The 26,559-nt window shown below is 31.9% G+C and overlaps 2 protein-coding genes across 2 annotated transcripts; one reads left to right on the top strand and one right to left on the bottom strand.

Moving 5' to 3' along the window:
• Positions 1-4,104: 4,104 nt before the first annotated feature.
• Positions 4,105-26,540, bottom strand: LOC127698828 (peroxiredoxin-5, mitochondrial-like). The gene is made up of 6 exons (XM_052202522.1): positions 26,384-26,540; positions 24,694-24,828; positions 21,836-21,967; positions 21,163-21,201; positions 7,242-7,297; positions 4,105-5,076 (listed from the first exon to the last, which is right to left on the bottom strand). Exons 1-6 carry the CDS (start codon positions 26,486-26,488, stop codon positions 4,971-4,973), a joined length of 573 nt encoding a protein of 190 aa, XP_052058482.1. The 5' UTR covers positions 26,489-26,540; the 3' UTR covers positions 4,105-4,970.
• LOC127698810 (uncharacterized) lies at positions 12,207-13,941 on the top strand. Its single transcript, XM_052202493.1, has one exon. It carries the CDS (start codon positions 12,408-12,410, stop codon positions 13,809-13,811), a length of 1,404 nt encoding a protein of 467 aa, XP_052058453.1. The 5' UTR covers positions 12,207-12,407; the 3' UTR covers positions 13,812-13,941.
• Positions 26,541-26,559: the final 19 nt, after the last annotated feature.

Raw genomic sequence — 26,559 nt, 5'->3', positions numbered from 1 at the left:
GTGTAAGTGTAAGTCAGCATTTGTTCTGAAATTCAAAATAGTATCTCAAAATATAATACTTCAATTTTTTTTAATTTTTTCTGAGTTTAACCCTGTTTTTGGTGTTGTGCTCCTGAAATTACTTTCCTAAGGAATGCTATTTGTATCATCATTTTTACTTGAGCCGTAGCTGACTGTCCTTTTATGACTGAAGACTTTGAATTATGGTGTCTTTACTTTTAAATATTTTGCATCAAAGCTGAGCAATTCAATTAAGAAAACTTAAGGGGGTGGGGAGGGGTATTAAGAAATCACCTAATATGTTTGTCTGTATGGTTGCACAGAGTGGCTGGACAGATATTACAGAAACTTTACACAGTTGTAGAATACTACCTGAGTATATGCATGCAGGGATATAATACTGGTCCTTAAATGTTTTAGGAGAGATAATCATATTCATTTACTTCAATATTGCAATATGTGATAATAGCCTTTCATAAGCTTAAATCTCAATGGCTGATCAGATATGAGGCTAGGAATGGGGTACCCTACATGACAAATGACGGTAAAATATTTGCTGAAATAATGTTAATGATAAATATTTTACTCCATTTGACGCAAACGGTAGCTACAAAATGAGATTTGACAAATGACGATAAAAAATTAAGGCTCATTTGAAGCTAACGGTAGCAAAAAACGGACGTTTGATGCTTGATGATAAGGGGCATTCCCACCCTCAGATATTGATGCCAATTTACAGTTGTAGAACAGTACTTGAGGATGGACACAAAGCAATAAAATCCTGGTCTTACATGTTATAGGAGAGATAATTAATTTGTGATGCAGGGGTATCCTTTTGTGATTTCACTTCTAGTTCTAGTTTAAATAGCTCATTAATGCAATAAAATAATTTTTATTCAAGTTGTTTGTTTTTCTGGGTGTTTTTTGTTTGTTTCTTGTTTTGCGGTTATGTATTCAAGATCTCCCAAAACAAAAACTAAATCTGAAGCTTTTGATCAGTCTTTTATCATCTATTTTTAAACTCTTTGTCGAGCCTGCGACTTTTGTCGCAAAAGCGAGACATAGCGATCCCACATTCTGTCAGCGGCAGCGGCGGCGTCCACAAATATTCACTCTGTGGTTAAAAGTTTTTCAAATTTCAATAACTTTCTTAAACTATGCTGCATTTCAACCAAACTTGGACAGAAGCTTGTTTATGATCATAAGATAGTATCCAGAAGTAAATTTTGTAAAAAAAAAAATCTTGTTTATCCGTATTTTACTCATAAATGGACTTAGTTTTTCTGCCAGTTAACATAAGCTTCACTCTGTGGTTAAAGTTTTTCAAATTTTAATAACTTTCTTAAACTATCCTAGATTTGTACCAAACTTGGACAGAAGCTTGGTTATGATCATAAGATAGTATCCAGAAGTAAATTTTGTAAAAAAAAAATCCTGTTTATCTGTATTTTACTCATAAATGGACTTAGTTTATCTGCCAGTTAACATTACATTCACTCTGTGGATAAAGTTTTTAGAATTTTAATAACTTTCTTAAACTATCCTAGATTTGTACCAAACTTGGACAGAAGCTTGTTTATAATCATAAGATAGTATCCAGAAGAAAATTTTGTAAAAAAAAAAATCCTGTTTATCCGTATTTTACTCATATATGGACTTAGTTTTTCTGCCAGTTAACATAACATTCACTCTGTGGTTAAAGTTTTTCAAATTTTAATAACTTTCTTAAACTATCCTGGATTTGTACCACACTTGGACAGAAGCCTGTTTATGATCAAAAGCTAGTATCTAGAAGGAAATTTTGTAAAGATTTATTTCCTGTTTTTCTGTATATTACTTATAAATGGACTTAGTTTTATTCCAGTTAACATTACGTACAGTCTGCAGTTAAAGTTTTTAAAACATTTATTAGATTCATAAACCTTCTTGGATTTTTACCAAACTTGAACAAAACTTCTTACAATCAAAAGATAGTATCTAGAGGAAAATTTTTAATAATTTTTTCCCCTTTTTTGTTGAGCCTGCGACTAACAGCAAAAGTAGGCGAGACACTGGGTTCCGCAGAACCCTTACAAATTTTTACTTGTCATGAGCAGCACATAAGGATCTGCTTACCCTTCAAGAGAACCCTCCTTTTCATCCTTTTAATTTTTGGCTATCATATTATTTCTTTGACTTTGTTTTTTTTATAGTCCCCTTGGTATTTTCTACCACCTTTTTTGTTATCAAACTGGGCAACAATTTTGATGTCACATATAAAGCAGAACTTGCTTATTACTGTGGATTCATTTATTTTCGTGGGTACCAATTTTCGTGGATTGAGGAAAACTTTTCGTGGATATTAAATTTCGTGGCTTTGGCAAAGTCTGCATACATTCCTTTAGAAAATTTGTAATTCGTTGAGCATTTAAATTCGTGGTTCCCCTGTACCCACGAAATCCACGAAAATTGGTATCAAACGAATATTAATGAATCCACAGTATTCCATCACACCTGCTTTCAATTCTGATTTTTGTGGCAGATTTACTTGTACATGTCAAGTTGCTTCTGATTTGCTTTAATTTATTGTAATATTCCTTCTGAATTTTCTTTCTGTTTCAATGCAGTTTTCTCCTTATCTTATTCCTGTCATTCTTCAGTAATTATATAGGACTGATCCATGAAAACGATGATGTTGATGGAATGGTGTTTAATGTCCAGTAGCAAATATTACATGCATATCAGGATGATAACATGTAATTGTGATATGAATATGAACCATACTTTTTACTGGATGAACACACTGAGCTGGATTTTTAAGTGTGCTAGTGTAAAAGATAAGTCTGCAGGTAGACACATGTGACCTTACCGGGACACGTTATTCTGACTTCAAACCAACTAGTCTTTGCTCTCATATAATAAATGCCTCTTCCTTACTTAGTCAAAAAGCAGCAAATACCAATTTTAAAATCTTTGATTTGACCATGCCAGGGATCAAATCATCAACCTTAAGCAATTGAGACACATGACCACCACGCGAGTTACATTAAAATGAGGTCATGCACATGTGACATATGCAGATGACGACTTCTGACCATAAGTCATCTACATACAAAAATATGGATTATCTTCCTCTTTTAAGATTTGAAACATAATTTTTTTTTACAAAAATGTTAAAGGGGCACTAGCTACGAGATATATAAAAAATTTAATATATATGATTTTTTTTTGTTCAATCATTAATGAAAGTGAAATAGTGAAATAATTATTCACTTTTAGCCGCCAGTATGGTTCAATTTTGTCAAAATAAGCTAAGAAACATTGATGATGAATTATTCACTTGCAAGTGAATAATTCGACCTCATTGAATCCTTATTCGTGTGAACTTCAATTTAACCCCTTAGCTAGAGATGGATAACACGTGAATTGTATGTGTAAAGTTATTTAAAGGAAAAGAATGTCAACATTGAAAGTGAAACAAAGGTAAATCATTTGATTGACTGATCCGATCCACAAAAAATCATTCTTATACAGGTGAAAATGATGATAAACATATATTTTTAATTTATAATATGAAATTAAACAGACTTAGAAAAATCCAATAGCACGAGTTCGCTTAATCTATTTATATCTTTATTTATGTTTACATCGCTTATATGGTCATCGGATGACTTGGAGGTCAACTCGATAGTTAATTAGATGGCGCCGAGACTAAAATACACATGAAACGAAGCTTCGTGTTATCATGCCCATGTCCTGTTAACTGTTTATTTTAGACTTTTAATAGTTTGGATAAATGTTTTACATTGTTATAAATCAAATATGAGAATTTTAGTCAAATCGGTGAACATGAATTTGACAGCTAGTACCCCTTTAAGACTGTTGCTACTGCATGAATGAGATAAGCATCATCTTTGGGCCTTGTATAGCTTGCTTTGCAAAATAGGTTTCACTCACTGCTGAAGGCCATACAGTGACCTATAGTTGCTAACTTTTACATCATTTGATCTCTGGTGGAAAGTTGTCTCATTGGCAATCATACCACATCTTCTAAATTTTATATTCATATTTTTCACATTCTGTGACTTTCCTTGCAGGCAAGACAAAGGAGGATATAAAGAGGTATTTGATTATAAAACCTTTATTTCACTTATTTTACTAAATATGAGAACAAATAATCACATGTAAACATTAAATTTTACCATATAATTTTTCAAAACTTTGAAATAAGATAAACAACCAGTAACTACAATGCTATTTCAGTTTTTAAGGTACATTTAAAGCTGTGCAATAGCAAAAGAGACTTTGACTGATAAAATTACTTAGATTTAAGGTTTGAATTTATTTTTAACACAAATTTCATCAAATATTAGATACAGGTCTATAAAAATGGAATGGTAGAAATGCTGATATCAATAAAGCACCTTCTGGCAAATAATTTATAAAATGAAACAAACTTAACAATATGGCAAAATTTGCAAATAAACTTCAAGCTTTTGATCTCAAAATATGATGTAAATGAAAATTATAAACCAATAATAGAAAGCATTGTGCATAAAAACATGACTACACATAAAATTATCCCAGAAAAAAAGCATGCCCCTCTAAATTGATTCTTGTTATAAAAAATGCAAATCTCGATTAGTTTCAAAAAGCTCTTTGCATTAGCAAGAGTATTGTAAAAATAGCTACACAATAGTAACTCTTTATATCTCTGATGCAAGAGTATTGTAAAAAATAGCTACCCAATAGTAACTCTTTGGTTTTCTGACATCTCCTTATCTATTAAATAAAATTTTTAACATTGAGTATCTGCAAAGAAAACACAAAAGTTAATTTTTTGTGGCTTGAATTATTTGTCTAATATAGCAGAACGGATATCATAAAACCTTGGTTTATTCAAATCCAAGGTCTATGCAAATCCATGCGTACAGATTCATGTCTATAAAAGGTAAATCTATTAATGCACTACACACAACTGTTCATTCAGACTAGACTTGTTTGAGAACTTCTGGGGCAAGACTGCAAGTTAGACCTGTTCCGTCTGGTTCAATGTTGAGTGCTGTTACTACACCATCGTTCACTACCATTGAATATCTGTCAAAAGCGAAATATAATATATGTTAATTCTAAAAGCTTACGACTGTAACTATATGCATGTTCACTAGTTTTTCTGGCAATTCGTATATATAAAAAATGTCAAATGTTGAATTCAAAATTGCTCATGTATACTCACCCGAAGCAAGTTCTATCACAACAGATTTAAATTAAATTTAATACCTGACAATCAATGGCAATTGTTCAAAAAGCTTGGATAGAATATGACTTTTAAAACCTTTTGTAATAAAATATACTCAGAAAATGTTTTATTTATAGTGTAAATTCATGTTTATGTGAAATAAAGCTTCTAATGGTGAAAAATTGTTGAATTTTTTAATACCAGACGTGATTCTTCCGGCGGAGTAAAAATCTCCTGATTTTCAAGCCCTCTTCCGTCCCTCCCGTTAAAAATAAAAATCTTCCAGTTTTTTTTAAGATTTCAATCTCAAAATAAAAATTAGTCAGTCTGTGTATATCGATTTTGTAACACTGATGAAAGTAATTTTTACTTGTAAATCAGAGAACTTGGATAATTATTTGGTTTCACTTTACAGCTTTGGTGTCAAACATGCTATTTATTAACATATTTTACAATTTGTCAAATAAAATATATTAAACTCAAAATAATCAAAATGTGCATGTGTAGAGATGATGACTGATTAATTTTATTGACAGCGTTTGATGTATGGTTATGGTATTCGCACACTCAATAAATTGGCAATAATTCTAGAAAATTTAAACTAAAAATTATATAAACTGTTATCAAAGAGATATGCCTCGCCTTTTTGTAATTTTGATAATGCAAATGTTGAAATTAAAATAGCAATACTTTAACATGTAAGTTATGCAAATATTCAAAGTCGATGAACCATGACTGAAGGTACATGGCTTAACAATCTCCATGGAATGAGATGTACCAATGCTAATACAACTGCATACCAAATACCATTGACTTATTATAAATTTCCCTTTAAACAAACCTAAACACAAACATTAACTATGTAAAAGTTTCAAAGTTAATGAACCATGATCAGGGGTGGGGCTATATAATCTCCATGGAAACGTTACTTGCAAATGCCAATAAATTTGCATACCAAATATCATTGACTTAACATTAGTAGTTCATTTTAAACTGATCTAATCACAAACTAATACATGTAAACTAAGCAAAAGTTTCAAAGTAAATAGACCATGACTGAGGGGGCGGGGCCAAATATTCTCCATGGAAATGGGATGTGCTAATGCTAATACAACTGAACACCAATTAACATTGGCCTACCACTAATGGTTCCCCTTGAACTGATCTAATCACAAACTAATACATGTAAACTATGAAAAGTTTCAAAGTCAATAGACCTTGACTGAGGGGGCAGGGCCAAATAATCTCCATGGTAATGAGATGTGCCAATGCTAATACAACTGCATACCAATTTATCATTGACCTACCACTAGTGGTTCACCATGAACTAGACCTAATCACAAACTAATACACTGTTGACGCTGCCACCGTCGCCGACGCCTGAAACAGCATACCTATGTCCCGCTTTTTGACTCTGTCAAGGCGAGACAATAATCATTGCATTGCATTAACATGTTTAAGCAATGGAAGGCAGTATTTTGAATTGGAGTCAATAATTGTAGTTGGTTAAACTACATTTCTAAGTATTACCTTTCATTGCTATTTTTAGAATAGATAGAATCATGCACCATGCACAACTTGTTTCATTTTCAATAACATAGTTTTTTCTTGATAAGTATGGTTAGACCCAACACATCATTTGTATCTTGAATATATGACATTCAGAATATATATTTTATTGATAATTGCTCGACATGTACATGGAAAAGTTGAAAAGAATGTTCACCTTAATGCACTATATGTTTATGACTGCAAAAATACTGTCTGGAAAATGACTATCAAGCCAGTCCCATAAGGGTTTTGATTGCATGTATGCAATTCCCTCCCTAAAACTGAAAAGTTAATTCAGCATACAAGAGAATTCAACAATTTTTGTGCGATTTCCAAATTTTATTGAATTAACAAGTCTGAAGAATGTTTTGCTTAAAAATTGAACTAATGTACCGGTAGTTAATGACCTTCAGTGTTAAATTTTGTGACCTTCAGTTTTAAAATGTTTTTCTTTCAAATACTACATACTAACCTCTTAGATCTCTTGCTTCCTAATGGACCACTCAAATCAACTTCCAAGTCTACAGCCTGAAAAAAAAAGGTATAATACTCGATCACACAATAATAATATCCAAGGAATTCTTTTTGTAAGAACATCGACTATTTCCATAATAACTCTTGAATTTTATTACTATTAATTCTTCAATTTTTGTGATATTTTTATCTACAGCAAAAATTGCAACAGACAGATTTTGAGAAAATAAAAGCTAGTATCAATTGTATGCAGCATTCAAGAAATCCTAAATATTAATCTTGAATAAAATTGAGAATGGAAATGGGGAATGTGTCAAAGAGACAACAACCCGACCAAAAAGCAGAAAACAGCCAAAGGCCACCAATGGGTCTTCAACACAATGAGAAAATCCTGCACCTGGAAGCGGACTTCAGCTGGCCCCTAAACAAAAATGTGTACTAGTTCAATGAAAATGGACGTCACACTAAACTCCAAAACATATAAATGAACTAAAATTAAAAAACATACAAGACTTACAAAGGCCAGAGGCTCCTGACTTGGGACAGGCGCAAAAATGCGGCGGGGTTAAACATGTTTTGGTATGATCTCAACCCTCTCCCTATACCTCTAGCCAATGTAGAATAAACAAACACACAGCAATACGCACAGTAAAACTCAGTTTAAAAGAAGTCTGAGTCAGATGTCAGAAAAGATAACAAAAGAAACTAAGCAAAATGACAATGATACATAAATTAACAAAGGACTACTTAAGCAGTTACTGACATGCCAGCTCCAGACCGCAATTAAACTGATGGAAAGAATATGTCTTCATCATATGAAAATCAAGCACAATCCCTCCCGATAGGGGTTTAGTATCATACCAACATAAAATATATGATTTTGTGTTCTTGTGTCCATTGTTCAACAATCACAATAATACGTGGATACAAAAAAATTCTGATTGATTGATTGTTGGTGGTAGAATCCACTATCAGCACTCTAGGCCAAGTTATGGCTGCAAGTTTTTATTGGTGGAGGAAACCAGAGTGCCTGAAGAGAATCATAGACCTTCAGAAAGAAATCCTAGTAAATGAAGACTGGAGTCAAGTACACCTGCAAAACAGGGTTGGAACTCACAACCTCAGTGCTGACAGGCTATAATGGTGATTGAAGATAAACTACTAGGTCCCCTCAAATTTCTAAACTTACAGTTCTTTTAGAGCTATTTTCCTAATGCTTGTAAGGTTTGAATGGCTTGCTTGCTTTGTTTGAATAAAGCATTGTATACATTATATTTAAATGTTATTGAGTATAACGTATACAAGCTGACGCCTCGTCTATCTATTGATCACAGATGTCAATCTAAATTACAATGCTTGAGCAAACATCCATACAAACAAAGCAAGCAAGCCAACCAAACTTTTAAACTACATGCATTAGGAAAACAGCTCTAAAATAAGATTTAAATGGATTGTTTCAGCTTAAGTAATGTAAAAGGATCCATCCAAAATGTGAACTATTCATTGCTATTTCAAAATTACATTTATTAATAATTCTGAAAATCTTTAAAAACCATTTGAACTAATTTTGATTTTCAAATAACCAGATACATGTACTTGCATAAAGTTTTTTAAAAAAAGAGGCTAAAAACCTCTATTCTAAATAATACCCTTATGTGTCTAACTGTCAATCCTAATTGTGTTGAAACAAAAATAAAACCTAAATAAACCCCCCGATTGTAAAGGAAAGTGAAATGAAACTGATACTGTATAATGTATCTTTCGTTACTATATTTAGAAAATAAAGACAAAAGGAAGTGTTTCAACTGAAGTACTGTCACAACTGCATAATTTGATATGCCATTATTGTGTTAATGTCCTGAATATGCATGTAATATTTGCCACTGGACATATAACAGCTATCAATAAATTAATCAACCCATCTATTAATTCATCTGTCAGCAGGGATGCAATTACAATGTAAATCTTACATATAAGAATGCGAGAATGTAAAAAAGCCCCATGATCATGCTGATGGAGCTATTCATATGGTTTATGTGTAGACTTTTTACAAGTTCATTTCCTAACTTGCATTGCCCATGGGGCCCCCCTTCATCAAAATCCTGGATCTACACCTGGATATATAGCTTATAAGATAAGATGAATCATACATAACATCTTACCTTATAAGGATAAAGAGGAAACTTAAAATCAAAACCCAGTAATCATTTTCTTAAAAGTACAATTGCAAAAAAAATGAAACTTAGAAAATGTACAAGAGCTATGGAATTTTTTATGAATCAAAGAATATAATTTTTAAAGGGAACTGCCTGGAGATAACTTGTTAAAAATTCATGTCAAATTCAGGGGAAAATTATCAAACTGGATTTGACTAAAAGGCAACTAGTTTTTACAGTAATCTGCAAAATATCAGGAAAAAAAGAACAGATATCCTCATTTTTTTCTTTATACTTCCTTAAAGTGTTTGACCAAAATAATCTCATCCTAAAAATTCATCATTTAGCTATTGATAAAATTTTTGCTTCATTCACAAAACAAAATTTCCCTTGTACAACCTTTATAAAATAATAGAATTTGCTTCTTCAATCTTCTGGAAAATTAGTATGGTAACCTATATTTTAGAAATAAAATTTGAATTTAATTTTTTTCTAAATCTATCATAAATAATGTCTGTTTTTGCCGTAAAGGCATGCAAAATGTGAAAAGGGCAACAACTTCAACAATCCAAATCAGTGAACCAAATTGCATTATAAATACAAAACATGAGCAAACATCAAACCAAATAAGAGATATTAAATAAATGCCTTAAGAACCAATATTCCCAAAGTATCAATCAATATGCATATAGTCATACAAAAATGTCAAACAGGTATAACTCCTGCATAACAAACTGATCAAAATTAAGAAATATCATACAAAAAGTGAGTAGAATCACACACAAAATCTGTATGAGTTGAATGCATCCAAAAGGTTACACTAAGTTTAGAGAAATACGAAAATCAAAAAAAGGTCCTGCTAAATTGTTGAACCTTTGTCAGATTGATTGATATAATAATAAGAAGAGTTGGTATGATTGCCAATGGGTCATCTTTTAACCAGAGACCAAATGACGCAGAAGTTAGCAACTATTGGCCACTGTAAGGCCTACAACAATGAGCAATTCCCATACCCATTGGCAAGCTATAAGAGACCCTGACATGACAAGTATAAAACAAATGGCCTGACTTAGGTACAAAACAATAAAAGCAAAACAAATTTGATAAACAGCAACAAAAGTCAATCACTCTATGTCCTCTTAGCGCAAAAAATATGCAGTGGAAAGTATTAAAAAAGTGTCAGATTATCTACACATGTATCGGTCAAACAATGCTAATGAGTTGACTTTACAAAGTAATCAAATCTAGTTTGATAAGTCTGAGTTGTAGCAACATACAAAACAAAGAAAAACAACTATGCTGAAAATAATTTGGAAAAATTGATTTTTTTCCCCATACATGTCATCATAATTTATCATCTTAATCTTCAATAATGATTACAAGGTTATTTCAAAAATCAAATCTTGAACAGTCTTCTCCCCTTGTTAACAATTTTTTCCCGAAAGGACTTTTTATTATAAAGGTACAACATTTTCCCTCCAATACCACAAAAAAAAAAGCTTTTCTTACATCCACATTTAATGTGAATTAAGTAAAAAATTCAAGGAAATTATATATTTTTCTATGTGTTCTCACTTCTGTTTCCATGGAACCAAATTGGCAACACCTAACAGCTATACCGGGTAGTTGTATGACGTCAGGAGTTAAACTAGTGGTTCTTAACTTCTTATCTGACTGGAAAATCAAGGTATTTCATAGCAACCAATGTTACAATTGATTTTTATTTTTTGTAAATCAGTTACCATATTGATTTAATCTACAAATATTAAGCAAATAAAATGCAAGTACAGAAATATTTGATCCTTCTTGGGAGAACATTTGCATGATAACCTTGATGACTAATGCCAACCTACCCACTTCAACATGAAAAATCAAATATGAACAAAATATATAACTATATACAACTCAAGTAGGCATGATATTTTTTAAAACCACAAAAAGTACAATCATGTGTGTAAGGTTATCTGATCTTCCCTTTACTACAGGTTTTTCCTTTTCATCTTATAAGGATGTAGTCAAAGCATATATGCATTTGCCTAGACAATAATATTTATATAAAGGCTAAAAAATTTACAATCAGACGGTTTCAAAATAAAATTTAATATATAAATTTTTTTTGGCATTTTGCAACTTATTTGTTTATTTTACCTTTAATATGAAATAGATATGTGATGTATACATATAGTATATGAAATAATAAGTTTGCATTTTGCAATTTTTTTGTCTATTTTATCTTATTCTTATTTCATAAGATAAAATAGACATGTTATGTATATAAAACAATAAGTTTGCATTTTGTGACTTATTTGTTTATTTTACCTTATGAAATAGACATGCAATAGACATGTGATGTATATTTCAAGTTGTATATTGATCATAACAAGGAAGTCAAGACTGAAACTGGAAGTATTTACAGTTTCTTGCTCCTCCCTTTAGTCAAGTGCTTTATCTATATAAAGACATAAGATGGGTTCAGTGGTTTATTATTAGTATGATATTCTTTGAGGGTCTGGATGAGGAAATCTTCTTTTCTGGATTCAGTAATTGTTTGTCCATTTTTTTGTATATTTGTTAATACTTCAGTCATTGTTACTTAATTTTCTCAAACCTTTTTACCTCTTTAAAAATATTTTTATTCTTTACCTTAACATTCCTAATTCATCAATATTTAAGGTCATTATTTGATATAGTTACTGCTAACATTCTATATTTGGCAAATACCATCTAGAGCCTCAACTTAAAAATGATGTCACGTACTACTGTGACGTCTTTAGTCATAAGTTTTATTTTTTGACGATGCTATCAAATATGAATCATTTACTAATATACTATTTTTAAACTTTGGAATTTTACCAAAAAATTATATAAACAGACTGAAAGAAAATTTTCACCCATAAATTGTAAGATGCAAGGATCGTAATCACAGGAGATATACAAAATCATATGCAACTATATCTTGTGTGAATATAAAAGGAATTTTTCGAAATGACACAATATCATATGCAACTATGGAGAGATGCAACTCGCAAGTGAAAATTTCATGTCAGCTGTGTGATGGATCACAAAATCTCAAATGGCGTTGCATAGACTGCAGGATTACTATTTGTGATAGCTGCAGTGGAATTCACTCCCGTATTCCTTCCACTAAAGAGCATATGATAGTGAAATTTGGAGACATTTCCACATGTAATATGGAATTACGATTAGAGGAAGAAATCAAGAAAATGACTTGTAAGAAACATAACAAAAGGACATACACATTCTTTTGCCGATCATGCAACTTTTTGATTTGCACCGACTGCATTTTTGAAATCCACTCAAAAAATCATAACCTTGCAGAGATTTCACAATTTGTAAGTGAAAATTTTTCAAATAACACAAACACATCTGAACAGGACACAAAACAAAAGTCGTTGACAGATTCTGGATATGAGGATCAAATCTTTCACCAATTGGAAAGTCAAGGTAGTTCAGACGATACTTTTTGCATGCTGATGAAAGATTTCGAAGTTGTTCACACTGTCAGCACAAATTTACCATCAATCAATAAAATAAACATATCAAATGATGACGAAGCCTATGTTTGCAGTATTGACAGAAACAGTATAGTGAAATTAAAACTGAACACAACTGGATTTTTTAACAAGAAGCTTAAGCATTCTAAATCAAAACAAGTGGAGCAAACTGAAGGCTTCCAGCCAATTGATATAACAGTAAATTCCAATGGAGATGTACTCTTTTTGTCAAGGTTTGATAAATGTCTTAAATCGGTGACCAAAAATTCTCAAGGGAAAAGACAAGTGTCTGACATTCGTAGCTTTCATCCTTTGGAACCAATCTGTATTCACTGCGAAAAAGACAGAAACGGAAAGATCTGGATAGGTCTTACCGAAGGTGATTCTGACTTTGAACTTACGGAAAGCAGCATTCGTCAAGTTGTGGCCATAAATCAGAAAGGAAAATTGTGTAATAAGTTGGAATTTACAAAAGCACAAAGAAAACTCTTTACATTGCCGTGGACAGTTAAAAACATTAAAGACAAAGGAATCTGCGTTATTGACAGAGTCAGTCAAACTGCTGGAAGAGTTCTTTCCCTTGATGAGGAAGGCCACTTGATGTGGATCTACACCGATCTTCATTCAAGTTTTAGTGAGGGCCCATTCAATCCATCTGATCTAGAGATCACAAATTCTCAAAACGTTATTGTAGCAGACGCATCGAACAATGCATTTCATGTTCTAAACAATTCTGGCGATCTTATCTTCCATCAATCCTCAACTCATTTAGGAATACAGAAGCCTTGTAGCTTGAACATTGATAAAACTGGGCATTTATGGGTAGGCTGTCTGTGTGAAGCCAACTCAAGAGACAGGGTTGGAAAGATTTATAAAATCCAAATTGCTGGAATATAGTGATGTAGGTTCTGGCTAAAATACATTCATTGGAATTAACTAACCTGCTGAACTTAACAGTATCTCTGTTAACTATTTATTCTAATATTGTACACAATTTAAAAAAAAATTAAATTATATATTAACATTCTGATGTTTCTATTTCATTTCAGGCAGAAAAATGAGAAACAGTTCATTTAATTTCCCTAAAATTTTAGAAATAAGTATCATCAAAACTTAATTTTACACCACCTAGCCGTGATATAGCCTTTTTGTGCTGAGGGGGTGTAAAGCAAACATCAATGAAGCAATCATTTGTCACAAACTTTTATTTTATTTTGAAATACTAAATGTTAAGTATGACAAAGCCCCTTTAAATCATTATTGTTATTATTTTAATGTTATTTAAAAAATTTTGTTGGCTTTTGTTTTCTTTTCCTGCTTTATTCACGTCATGCAAACTACAATGAAAAATTTGCACTTTCAAAAGTGGAAGGTTTTTTTGTGTAAAGGTAATGCAGGACTAGTGCAAGGAAAATATTCTTTCAATGCAGTTCCAATGACTCACTCTCTGTTTCATGGTTGGAAAAATCAAACATCTAATTATCAGGCACACTAGGTTTAAAAAAAATAATTTTGGACTCCAAATATTAGTTTATAAACTATGTCTGGAAAAAAAATAAGTATAAGAAAGAGACTTTAACTTTAAAATACATATCTCAATTTAGAGCCAGAAAAAAAAATAAACAATGGGTAAAAAGTTTTACAGATATAACATAAACATGACAAAGTTCCAATTAAATGCATGCATGAAACATTTAGACTTGTTGAAACCTAAATCATTAGTCATATAAAAAAATTGTAACTTAAAGATTGGTGTCCCAATTATTGTATTGCCTACAGTGACATGACAATAAAATATAGTTATCTACACAGTTCTATAAAATTTGTTAAAAATAATAGGGTTTTCCACAAAGGAATAATACCACCAGTGGAAAAATCCCATTTAATTTTAAAATTTGAGATTTATCATGTAAATATGTCCTGTCTTTTGTATACGATTATATATTATAAAATTGTATGCTATCCTTCAACTTTAAAACTGATGCATACATTGATTATATATTTTAAGGACTTATCATTTAGATTTAATCTTTAGTTTAATTTTTATGCTATTTTTATTGTCTTGCACCACATTTTTAACCTGGTACACCTTTTTATCTGGTTTTAAACAATTTATTTCTTCTGCCTAAATATTAGTAAGAGTTAATCATTGCATATTTTGCATTGATACAACATTATGCAATAACCAATCACTCGACCTAATGTAAAGGAAAACAGCACTTCAAACACATTACAATTTATTGGTAATAAAACAAATTAAGTCCGGGTAAATTAAGTACAATTCTAACATAGTGATTTACGATTTTCTACTTTTAAATCATTGAAATTTATTCCCTTTCATACCTTTCCATTGATATTTACTGAACAAAAATTAAAACACAAAAAAAAAAAAAATATTTAGAAAAAAGGGGGGTCAATTCCCCAAGTGCCTGTGGCCTTTTTATAATATTTCTCATGGTACCAGGCCATGGTAATTTGTGGTGGCATGTTGTAAATATCGTGGTGAAACAACCATGATGTTTCAATGTTATCAAGGTAAATGTCTGTGTCATTTGGTCTCTTGAGGAGAGTTGCCTCATTGGCAATCATACCACATCTTCTTATTTCTATATGACAAGATACAAAGTTGCAAGCCCCTACATCACTGTACATAATGAGGCAAATAGCGACATTATGATAGTCATGTTAAATGGCAAGTCCTTAATCAACTGAATCTATTTTATGTCTGTATAGAATTTTGTTCATTTATTGGCAATATATAATTTTTTTTTATTTAAGCTCAACACTAACAGTGCTGAGAAATATTAGAGTTCATAAATATGAGTTGAGACAAAAAGAGCAAGCAGTTAAAATGAAAAGTGATTTGATAATTTTCATAGCTATCACTGAATTTATTCCTGCAAATGTATTCAATCAGCAGCTAATGTTGCCATTATTTTCTCTAGAAACTACCAATATCATCTTGATTGATTGATTGATTGATTGATTGATTGTTGGTGTTTAACACAGCTTTCAGCACTATTTAAGGAATGGCTGTAATATTTTTTCTGTCTATGAAGAAATAACATAAAAAATGTGGTGCACACTGAATAACCAGAAAAAATATTACAGTTATTCCTTATAATTTAATTCTAAATTCCATTTTAAACCGGAGTAAATCATGAAAAAACATTGACGACGTCACGGTCACATGACTAAACTATGTCTATGAGCTGATAAACAAAACACTGTCAGCCAATCAGAAGACGCCTTACATCCAAAATTAAATTATTTGGCTATATCGCGGTAAGTTTTTATTGGTGGAAAAAGCCAGAGTGCCTGGAGAGAACCACCAACATTTGGTAGGAGACTGACAATCCTAGTCAATTAAGAGTAGAGTCAAACACACCTGCCATGTGCAGGGTCCAAACGCACATCATCAGTGTTGATAGGCTAGCGATACAGTAGATGAACTACTTAGACCCCTCCCCAAAAGCATCTTGAGGTGAATATACATAGTATCAGAAAAATTAACACATGGGGAAATTAAATATATGACAGGATTACAGAAAAATAAAGCGTAAGGGCACTATGATGTTAAAATATTCTAAAGAAAACACATTTTACCATTACCTGGTAAAGCTTCCTTTAAAAGTAGTTGGTATGATAAGGCAACATTTTTTTACCCCATGTTTGAATATTGTAATGCATTATATTTTGGAAAGGCAATCAATTCTAATCATTCAGATGTCAGTGATTCCTAAGGTCTCACTAGTCTGCTAGTTTCACCTCAAGAAAAAGGTTGTGAAAATTGCTACCCACACAAAATGGTAAGGAAGTCATAAGTATAAATTCTGCAATAGTAATTAATACCTTCCTCTACTGGAAGTTGCTAAATTTAGATAAGGGGTTTTCTTTTTTAAATAGTATTCATAAATGGAGATAGGCATGGTGTATTTTACTGTAAATTCAAAATTTTACAGATGCTAATCATGTTTTCATAATTGCAAAAGTTACGACTTGTTAGGTTTTGCAAAAATAAAGGCATACATTTTAAAATTTAATAGCCTTATTTGATGCAGCATATTCATGCTGTCCAGAAATTAAATAACTGACATCACATTTTTGCAAATTGTTCAACAAACGCCCTAATAAATGCATGCAAAATTTCTGAATTTTTAGAATACAATTTTTATACCCCCATTCTAAGACTTAGAGAGGGGGCTATATTGCAATCCTCTTATCCATAAAATATGTTTGTCACACTTTTCATAGGAACTACTGAACAATATGACTTCATATTTAATCAGCAGCAAGACAGTGGCGAGTTGGAACATGTGAGCACTTGTAAGATCTATCAGACACTTATCTTTTTGTTTGCATATACTTTGCATTTTTCATTATGTTAAAAGATAATAATTTTAGGTCACTCATTTTTCAGGAACTTCTGAACAAAAACTTCATATTTTGGTCAGCAGCTGGACACTGATGATTTGAAATGAGTGAGTGGCTTTCTGTCCTTTCAGACAAATACTTGCTTTATAGATATTTCAGACTCCTACTTCCTGTTTTCCAATACATGATTTACAATGAGGGGCATGCTTAGTATGACAAGGATATCGTGCCACTTTTTGCTGTTCTTTTATTAACCAAGGTGCAATACAGGTCATTTGTTTTGTCACCAGTCAAAAAATCTGTAAATTTTATGTGTTCACCGAATATGGTTAAGAAATTATCATTTTAGATTACCAATAGTTTAAATTTGCAATCAATCAATGTCATATCAAAAATTTATAAAAAAAACAAAAGGGAGCTTAATTCAATAGATATAAACAAGTCCCCAAAGTTTCATGAAACTGCTTAAACATTTTTGAGTTATTATCCGAAAACTAAATAAAATGCTTCGCTGAGCGCAGCTAGATACGACCGCAGAAAATGGACACAATATTCGCGCTTGATACCGGTCTGAATTTGGATTGTAATTAAATATTTGACACATAATAGGTTTCTGACACCAAATAACTGTAGTCAAAGAACTTAGAATTGGTTATATGATTTGAATTTATATTCAATTTTTTGCTTTTGTGCAATATACTATGCTGTTGCGTATTGACCCCCCCCCCCCCCAATAAAAAAGAAAAAAAGTTTTTAAACCCCTCCCCCTTTTTTTACAAAAAGAAATAATATTTGAAGAAATTTTCTTTTTAATTTCTGAAATTTGAAATGAAAAAAACAATTTCCCCTATAATTTCTTTTTTACCCCCCTCCCCCTCTTAATTTTTTTTTCACCCCCCCCCCCCCCCCCCCCCCCCCCTTATATGGTCATAATCTCAATTCAAATTTCGAATGGAGTTTGCAACCATAATTACCAATTATAATACATCATAAAAGTCTTAAAATAGAAAAAAAAATCACCCCCCCCCAAAAAAAATTTTGAACTCCCTTATGATTCATCACCCCAAAACTCAATCCCAGCCTTCCCTTTGTGGTATGGTACCTTGCAGTACTATTTCAGAGAGATCCATACACTTGAACACAAGTTATTGTCTGGAAACGAGAGAAATTTGCTTGTTTTATGGTCCCTTTTTGGCCCCAAATTCCTAAACGTTTAGGGCAATACCCAAAACTCAAACCCAGCTTTCCCTTGGTGATATGGAACCTTGTAGTACAATTTCATAAAGATCCATACACTTACACACAAGTTATTGTCCTGAAACTAGAAAAATGCTTGTTTTTTGCCCCTTTTTTGCCCCCAATTCCTAAAATTTTGAGGCAATTACCACCAAAAATCCATCCCAGCCTTCCCTTTGTGGTATGGTACCTTGCAGTACAATTTCAGAGAGATCCATACACTTAAACACAAGTTATTGTCTGGAAACTAGAAAAAAATGCTTGTTTTTTTGTCCCTTTTAGGCCCCAAATTCCTAAACGTTTAGGGCAATACCCCAAAACTCAAACCCAGCTTTCCCTTTGAGATATGGAACCTTGTAGTACAATTTCATAAAGATCCATACACTTACACACAAGTTATTGTCCTGAAACTAGAAAAATACTTGTTTTTTGCCCCTTTTTTGGCCCCTAATTCCTAAAATTTTGAGGCAATTACCTCCAATATCAATCCCAGCATTCCCTTCGTGATATGGAACCTTGTGGTACAATGTCAGAGAGATCCATACACTAAGACACAAGTTATTGTCATGAAACTAGAAAAATGCTTGTTTTTTGCCCCTTTTTTGCACCCAATTCCTAAAATTTTGAGGCAATTACCCCAAAAATTTCAATCCCAGCCTTCCCTTTGTGGTATGGTACCTTGCAATACAATTTCAGAGAGATCCATACACTTGAACACAAGTTATTGTCTGGAAACTAGAAAAATGCTTATTTTTGGCCCCTATAATTCCTAAACGTTTTGGGCAATTACCCCTAACTCAATTCCAGCTTTCCCTTTGTGATATGGAACCTTGTAGTACAATCTTAGAAAGATCCATACACTTACACACAAGTTATTGTCATAAAACTAGAAAAATGCTTGTTTTTTGCCCCTTTTTTGGCCCCTAATTCCTAAAATTTTGAGGCAATTACCTCCAATATCAATCCCAGCATTCCCTTTGTGATATGGAACCTTGTGGTACAATGTCAGAGAGATCCATACACTAACACACAAGTTATTGTCATGAAACTAGAAAACTGCTTGTTTTTTGCGCCTTTTTTGGCCCCTAATTCCTAAAATTTTGAGGCAATTACCCCAATAATCAATCCCAGCATTCCCTTTGTGATATGGAACCTTGTGGTACAATGTCAGAGAGATCCATACACTAACACACAAGTGATTGTCTGGAAGTTACAAAAGTGCTTATTTTTGGCCCGTAATTCCGTAACTGTTGGTACCATAACCCCCAAAAATCAATCCCAACCTTCCTTTTATGGTATTGAACCTTATGGTAAAATTTCATAGAGATCCATTCACTTAAACTAAAGTTATTGTGCGAAAACCAATATGTCTTCGGTAGACGACGACCATGATGACTACGCCAATAAAAATTCCCCCTTGTTTAAGAATAAAGTCCCAATACTCCAAAACATGAAATCTAAAATTCATAAAATCAAAAGGGAGCTTACATCAATTTTTATAAACAACTCACCAAAGTTTCATGAAAATTGGTGAAAGTGTTTTTGAGTTATAATCTGAAGTGTAGACGACGGACGATATACCATAACATGTCCGGTCTTTGAAGATGGGCGTATTATAATGAAAAATGTCAGTCAAATAACCACAATTTTTTATCCAATCCAATTTTTACCGGACAATTGGCCAAGAACTTTTCACAGTGATCAACGAATTTAACAGAAGTTTTGACAGTGTCCAAGGAACATAGGGATTGACTGAGATGTATCAATATCTTTAAAATTTCAGCCTTTAAATTTCATTTTGGCATTTCAAACTTAGTGTTTTAAGAAAAATCCTGACATCTTATGAACAATATATATTTTGATAGAATGTACAGTGATATGATTACAATGGCTTCTTAGCAAAAAAAAGACAAAATGCCATTTATTGCCATAGTTTTTGACTTCTATTTCTGTGGTATTATAAAACTTTCAATAAAAAAAAATATTGGGCCGTTACAGAAATTTTTTACACATTTTCAAAGTTCCAAGAAATCTTACTTCTATACAGCATACATAGGCTTGACCCCTTTTCAGAAAGGATGAAGAAGATTAAGCCAAGTGAGTCCATTAAACCCTGTAAGAAATTTGTAGTCCAGTCATTTTCAAACTTTAAACATGTTAAATAGGAGAAACTTCTGCATATGTTGATGACAAAGATTCAAAACACTAGAGTGCTTCAAATGCAGATGATTGATTGATTGTTGATTTCTAATGCCACTTTCAGCACTCTTGGCTATATTGTGGCACCAAGTTTTTTTTATTGGGTGGGGTAACAGGAGTGTCCCAAGGAAACCCCCAACCTTTGTTATGAAAACTGCCAATGTTAGTCAATTCACAATGGAGTCAAACACACCTGCTGGGTGCTGGGTTTTAAATCACAACCTAAGTGCTGACAGGCTAGTGATTACTGTATATGAATAACTTAAGACTACTTGGCAATCCATGCCCCCAAAACACAAGAGTACTTAAAATGTAGATGAACAAACTGAAGCCTGATACTGCTATCCAACAACCTATGTGATTTGTATTGGGAAAAACAGTTGCAATGCACTGAAATGTTGAAAAGAAATACAGGTAGATCAAATATTTTCAACTTTACCTTTGTAAACTCTCCACATGTGTCTGCCAACATTCTAACCTGAAATTAAAAAGAAATCATGTTACATACATTTAAATTACAGTAAGTAAGATTCAATTAGAGAGCTCAGTAGGTTCTTATTACTGTGAAAATAAGATATTTCCTGTGAAGTCTAATTTGAAGTCTGACACCAACAAATTTTAAATTGGTCAGATTAAAAATGAGGATTTATCTAAAGTGCAAACTGGTTTAAAAGATATACAGCATATATAACTAAAATATACATAGAGACATTGCCATTTCATTTTTTTATAAAACATTACCTACATCACATTAAACACCCAACGACTGTGCGAGACCCTTATGGGCAGTCAAGGTTAAACACACCCTAGTAGTTAAACATCCATACTGTGTTTTTGTAAGTACCAATTTTTGTACCGGGTAAATTGTATATTTGGATATTTAATTTCATGGTTATACAAAAGTCCTCTTTCAAATCTATAGAAAATCTGTACTTTGTTAAACATTTAAATTAATGGTTCACCTGTACCCACGAAATCCACTAAAATTGGTTTCAACAAATAATAAGAGAATCCACACTTTTAGAAAAGCAACAGGGATCAGAAATATTGTCACCGGGACTCCCCCTCCAGTTAAAACTGTTTATTACTATAACTTCTATAAGTATACAAACCTTGCCATCAGCTTTTTGTTCTTTGCCCCATGCCCCCATTACAAATGGATCATTAACAGAAATGCATGCTACGGAGGTTACACCTTTTGATTTCATCTTGTCAAAGTTTGATACATAACCTGGTAAATGAGTCTGTCAAAATAATAAAACATATTATATATATGTATATAGAAGTCTATCAAAAAAAGACCAACCAGCAAGTTTAATATGTACTGGATTGTCTAGAAAAGGCGATACTGCACAGATAAGGAAAAAAATTAGAAAAGTCTTAAGATTTGTGCATTGATACTTATATAAGATGGTACATGTAATTAATGAAAAGAATAATATAAAATTGTGTTAAAATATTTCGGCTGAACAAATATCCTTCTTCAGTGTCAATGTCTCTATCAAATGTAAAACAATACTAGGTGTTTATGCTAAAAAATAGCTCAGTAATACAGATAAATTTTGAACTATTGATTTAATCCAAAATCCTGCACTTCATGCACTTCCTGGATTTTGAATTAAATCATGTATCATGTGTATATAGATTATGTAATTTTTTTGAAGTTTTTTTTTAAATCAATATTTGATAATAATTTTCGTGTCATAAATTATTGTTGAATATCACTATGGTAACAATGACGTAGAACTTGCTTTAGCCTTAGCTCATAAACATATCATGCCACATCTTATTATTTTATATTAGAAACATGACCAGATGCAATAATGTTTGAAAAGTTGAATTCGGGCTATCAGGCTATCAACCAGGGAAAACGATTCTTGTTCTGACTATAAATATATTTCCACCAATTTTGAATGAAATAAAAAAAATACAGTAGGATGATTCTGCTAAACAGATCCACATCCTGTTTATCTTATGTGACTTAAGCTTAAAGTGTGATTATATTAATTGCAACTGCTGACAAGTAAAATCTGGAACAAATTTTAGAAAGTATATATCTGTAACCCTATCAAAGTACATTAAAAAAGAAACAGTTCAATATCTGCAGGAACAATTGGACAAATAGTACAGAAAGCACAATACTTAACTAAACTTTCTAAATCAAACAAGTCCAAGGGATTAAACTCAATCAAAATATGTGAGTCTTCAAAGGATGTGTATCATCTATTGTCTCCAAAGAATATACATGTACATGATATAAGGAGAAATAATAAAATGAATGACTTGGTTGCACGAAATGTTAATTAACATAAAACATTTTTCAAATATTTTAAAGTGTTAATAAAAATCAATAACAAATACAACAGATTTAAATAACGTTAAAAATCTAATACTTTTAAATTGATGTTTGTGCAACTCAGTTCTTGTTTTGGTTTAGGAAACCAAAAAATCTGTTTTGGTTTAGGAAACCGAAAAATCTCTCAGTTTAAAAGCAAATTATAGCAGATGCATAACTTCCTGACCTACATAAAAAGATTAATCTGTGCATGTTTGAAGAAATTCTGTCAAGCTATTTTAAACATGTTAAAGGAATATCACAATTTTATAACAGATGGATATATAGCAGAAATGACTTCTTCCATCTTTTAGTATGGGATGAAATTTAAAATATTTTAGATAATTAGAAACCAACAAACTTCTATGGAACAGCCACAACCATCTTTGCCTCAGTGGTTGTCTGCCTTTGTATTAATTATTTTTTTTATAAACTAAAAAGCTTGTTTTTTATTTCCTACTAGTGTTAGAGTAATCTCAGTACTATCTGAATTAAAACTTCAAAGACTGATACATGTACTCATATTTAATTTCATTATCTAACATATCATATTCATATTAAGATTGAGACCATATTTATTTCCCTTCCTACTTATATTTTTTTCAAGATATATACAATAGGCTTGATTCCAATCATTATCTTTCCGTTAAAATGTTTGGTTATAGGTGACATTATTTGACATCATTTGTGCTTTTGTTGGGCATAAAATCTACGTCAGTACGTTGAGCTAAGGGATGAATATTCTAATGGGGATAAATTCCTTATAACTCTTCCGTAACTGATTTTATATGATTCAATTAATATATTTCTTTAGGCAGGGTTGGATAATGTACATAAAAATAAAGACAGGTGTTTGAAAAATGTCAAGCAGTCACAATTACTTTATCAGTTCAAAGATGCAGGGATTCAGTTATCCCATAAAATGTTTAAATGACATGAGAAATCAGAGTATAGTAAAAGAGTATTTCTGGTAATGGAAATGATATGGATCAAACGTATTACAGACTTCATGGCCATGTTAAATACCATTAAATTGGCACTGTTCGTTACTTTCATTGGGAGGGGAACATCATGGCCATGTTAAATACCATTAAATAGGCAGTGTTCATGACTTTCATTAGAACAAGATCAATTTATCTACTTGGCAAAATATAATTATCATGATTATATAGTTATTTTCTTCATTGTTCTTAGGGGCAAAGGATGAAACCATAAAATAAAGTAATTCAATAATGATTACCGTTGAAATGGCAACTTTATTTCTCCAATCACAAAAATCAGTGAAAACTGATACCAATATGGCAATGAAAAATATATTAAAGGAATTCACAATAAGCATGATAAGTATCTCTGTAAAATCAATAGTTACTAAAAAATTTAAATTCATTCAACATATATTGAAAAATTCAAAGTATCGGCAAACAGGAAGTAGGTACAGATGTATCTTACAGTTCTGAACACAGTGCTCACACCTTACACATGTTACAACTAAACACTGTCAAGCTGCATACCAAATATGAAGTAATTCTGTTAAGTACCTTAGTTTCTGAAAAAAGCATGACAAAAGATTTATTGGACTTTGGACTTCGTGATTGCAAAATAGCCCTAACTTCAAGAGTTGGGGTTTAAGTATACCTGAGAACATCCAGGTGTAAAAGCACCGGGTACTGCCAATATCACATGCTTTCCTTTAGCAAAAACTTCTCCAGAATTTACTTTAGTTCCAGGATCATTCTCAAACAGATCAACTGCGGGCAACTTATCTCCAACCTGCAACATACACAAAGTATTTAACATCTTTATTTTAAGCAACTGTCATGGTTGTACTTCATTTTGAACCCTTTTCGTACTTTTACTTAAGTTATATGTTTACAGGAAACCCAGTACAACCATAACAATACCCATTCTCAATGAATTTTTACCAGTTTCTTAGTTCAGTAAATTGCCTATTACTGTAAATTCAGAAATTATTGTGAGGTTTTTATTAATGCGAATAAAGCGACTACTTGAATATCGCAATAATAAAAAATTTCATTCTGATATCAAATACATATATCTGTACTATGTAGCTTTTCCAAAATTCGCAATTGTTAAACTTGCATTTTTGTTAATTTTTAAAAAATAGCAATAATAAATGAATTTACAGTCGTCAAGTCATTTGAAGAATCTTTCAGTTACACGTATCTCCAAGGGTTGAAAATAATTCTGGCCAAAACCAAAGCCAAGGAATTTGATGGTGTTCATTTTTTAGCTCAACTTTGCCCAGACATGATAGACAATAAGCCCCTAAAATGTCCTTCCTGTATGTCTTGTTTAAATATGAATATAAATAAACTATATGTGCTCAAGAGGAAGGGGATAGGGGAAGGGATTGTCCATTGAATACAACTGTCTCAAATTCTCAAAACTGTATACATGCTTCTCTTTTTCACATTCAGTGTACAGTCTTTGAAGACACTAAATTCTATATAGATATCCATTTAAAACATTCTCTATTTTTAACCCAAATTGCATTATTTCAAACTTTAGGGATCAAGACACATTAAAAATGTTAACTTTATATGGGGGGTTTTAATCTTCATCTGGAAAATACATTGCCTGTATCTTGTGTATTTAGATTAGCTGCAAAACAGAAGTTCTTATGTCCTTATCATATTTTTATGATAATTTGTGGATGGTCAAAAAATTTCACAAGAACCTAAGAGCTACAGTTCACAGCTATATTCAGCATGTTCAGATATATACTATTATCATTAATACATTTTACATTTGCTACTAGAGGAGCATTTAATTAATAGCTAAAATGTAGTCCAAATAATTATGAAGTCTTGAAAGGCTGTTATATTTTTTTGCTTTGACGCCTTACAGCGTCATTGTAAGGCGAGAAAGCAAACAAGATGTCATAATTATTTGGACTAGCTAAAATGTTGACAGCATAAGCTGAAAACTTTAAGCATGTTTATTGTTTAATTGAAACAATTACGAGAACAAGCGCAGGAACATCTTTGTTGAATAATATACCTATATACATGTACATCTTTATCTAACATGTTTAACAACATGTTTGTCATGTATGTCTATATATAGACGTTTGTTTTAATTAACAAGAGACAAGTACAAGTGTCTGTGGTGTGTGTCACCTGTTTGAGATGTGATTCATCATGACATGCAAAAAGTGCAATTATCAGAACAAGTGATTGTCTGTCTACTTTCGATTTTGACTGCTCATCTGTTCAGTATAATTTCTGTATAAAAAACTAACTTTTGTATAAGTTTATGTCTTGTCAACTAAGTCTATCAAGAGCTAGCTAAAACACATAAATACCTTGATTGGCATGGCTGCTTGGCAACTTTTGCTAATAGTTCGTCGAAAAACCACGTTACAACTGATAAGATTGCTTAGTTGTCTCGTTGACCTTGCAGCAAACATTGCGAACCAATCACAATCGGATAAATAACACGCTTGAACCGGATTTAGTTTTCGTTTTACTTTTGCCTCGA

The sequence above is a fragment of the Mytilus californianus genome, unplaced genomic scaffold (assembly GCF_021869535.1).
Source record: "Mytilus californianus isolate M0D057914Y unplaced genomic scaffold, xbMytCali1.0.p SCAF_4, whole genome shotgun sequence".
Lineage (NCBI taxonomy): Eukaryota > Metazoa > Mollusca > Bivalvia > Mytilida > Mytilidae > Mytilus > Mytilus californianus.
Note: the sequence above shows the minus strand (reverse complement) of the source record. Positions and strands in the feature narration are given on the sequence as shown.

Excerpts from the sequence above, each read along its gene's own strand:
- LOC127698810 (XM_052202493.1), top strand. The coding sequence starts at position 12,408 with ATGGAGAGATGCAACTCGCAAGTGAAAATTTCATGTCAGCTGTGTGAT.
- LOC127698828 (XM_052202522.1), bottom strand. The coding sequence starts at position 26,488 with ATGTTTGCTGCAAGGTCAACGAGACAACTAAGCAATCTTATCAGTTGT. Across the intron at positions 21,968-24,693 it reads TTACACCTGGATGTTCTCAG|ACTCATTTACCAGGTTATGT; the intron begins GTATACTTAAAC and ends TTATTTTGACAG. Across the intron at positions 7,298-21,162 it reads CATGTGGAGAGTTTACAAAG|GCTGTAGACTTGGAAGTTGA; the intron begins GTAAAGTTGAAA and ends TTTTTTTTTCAG.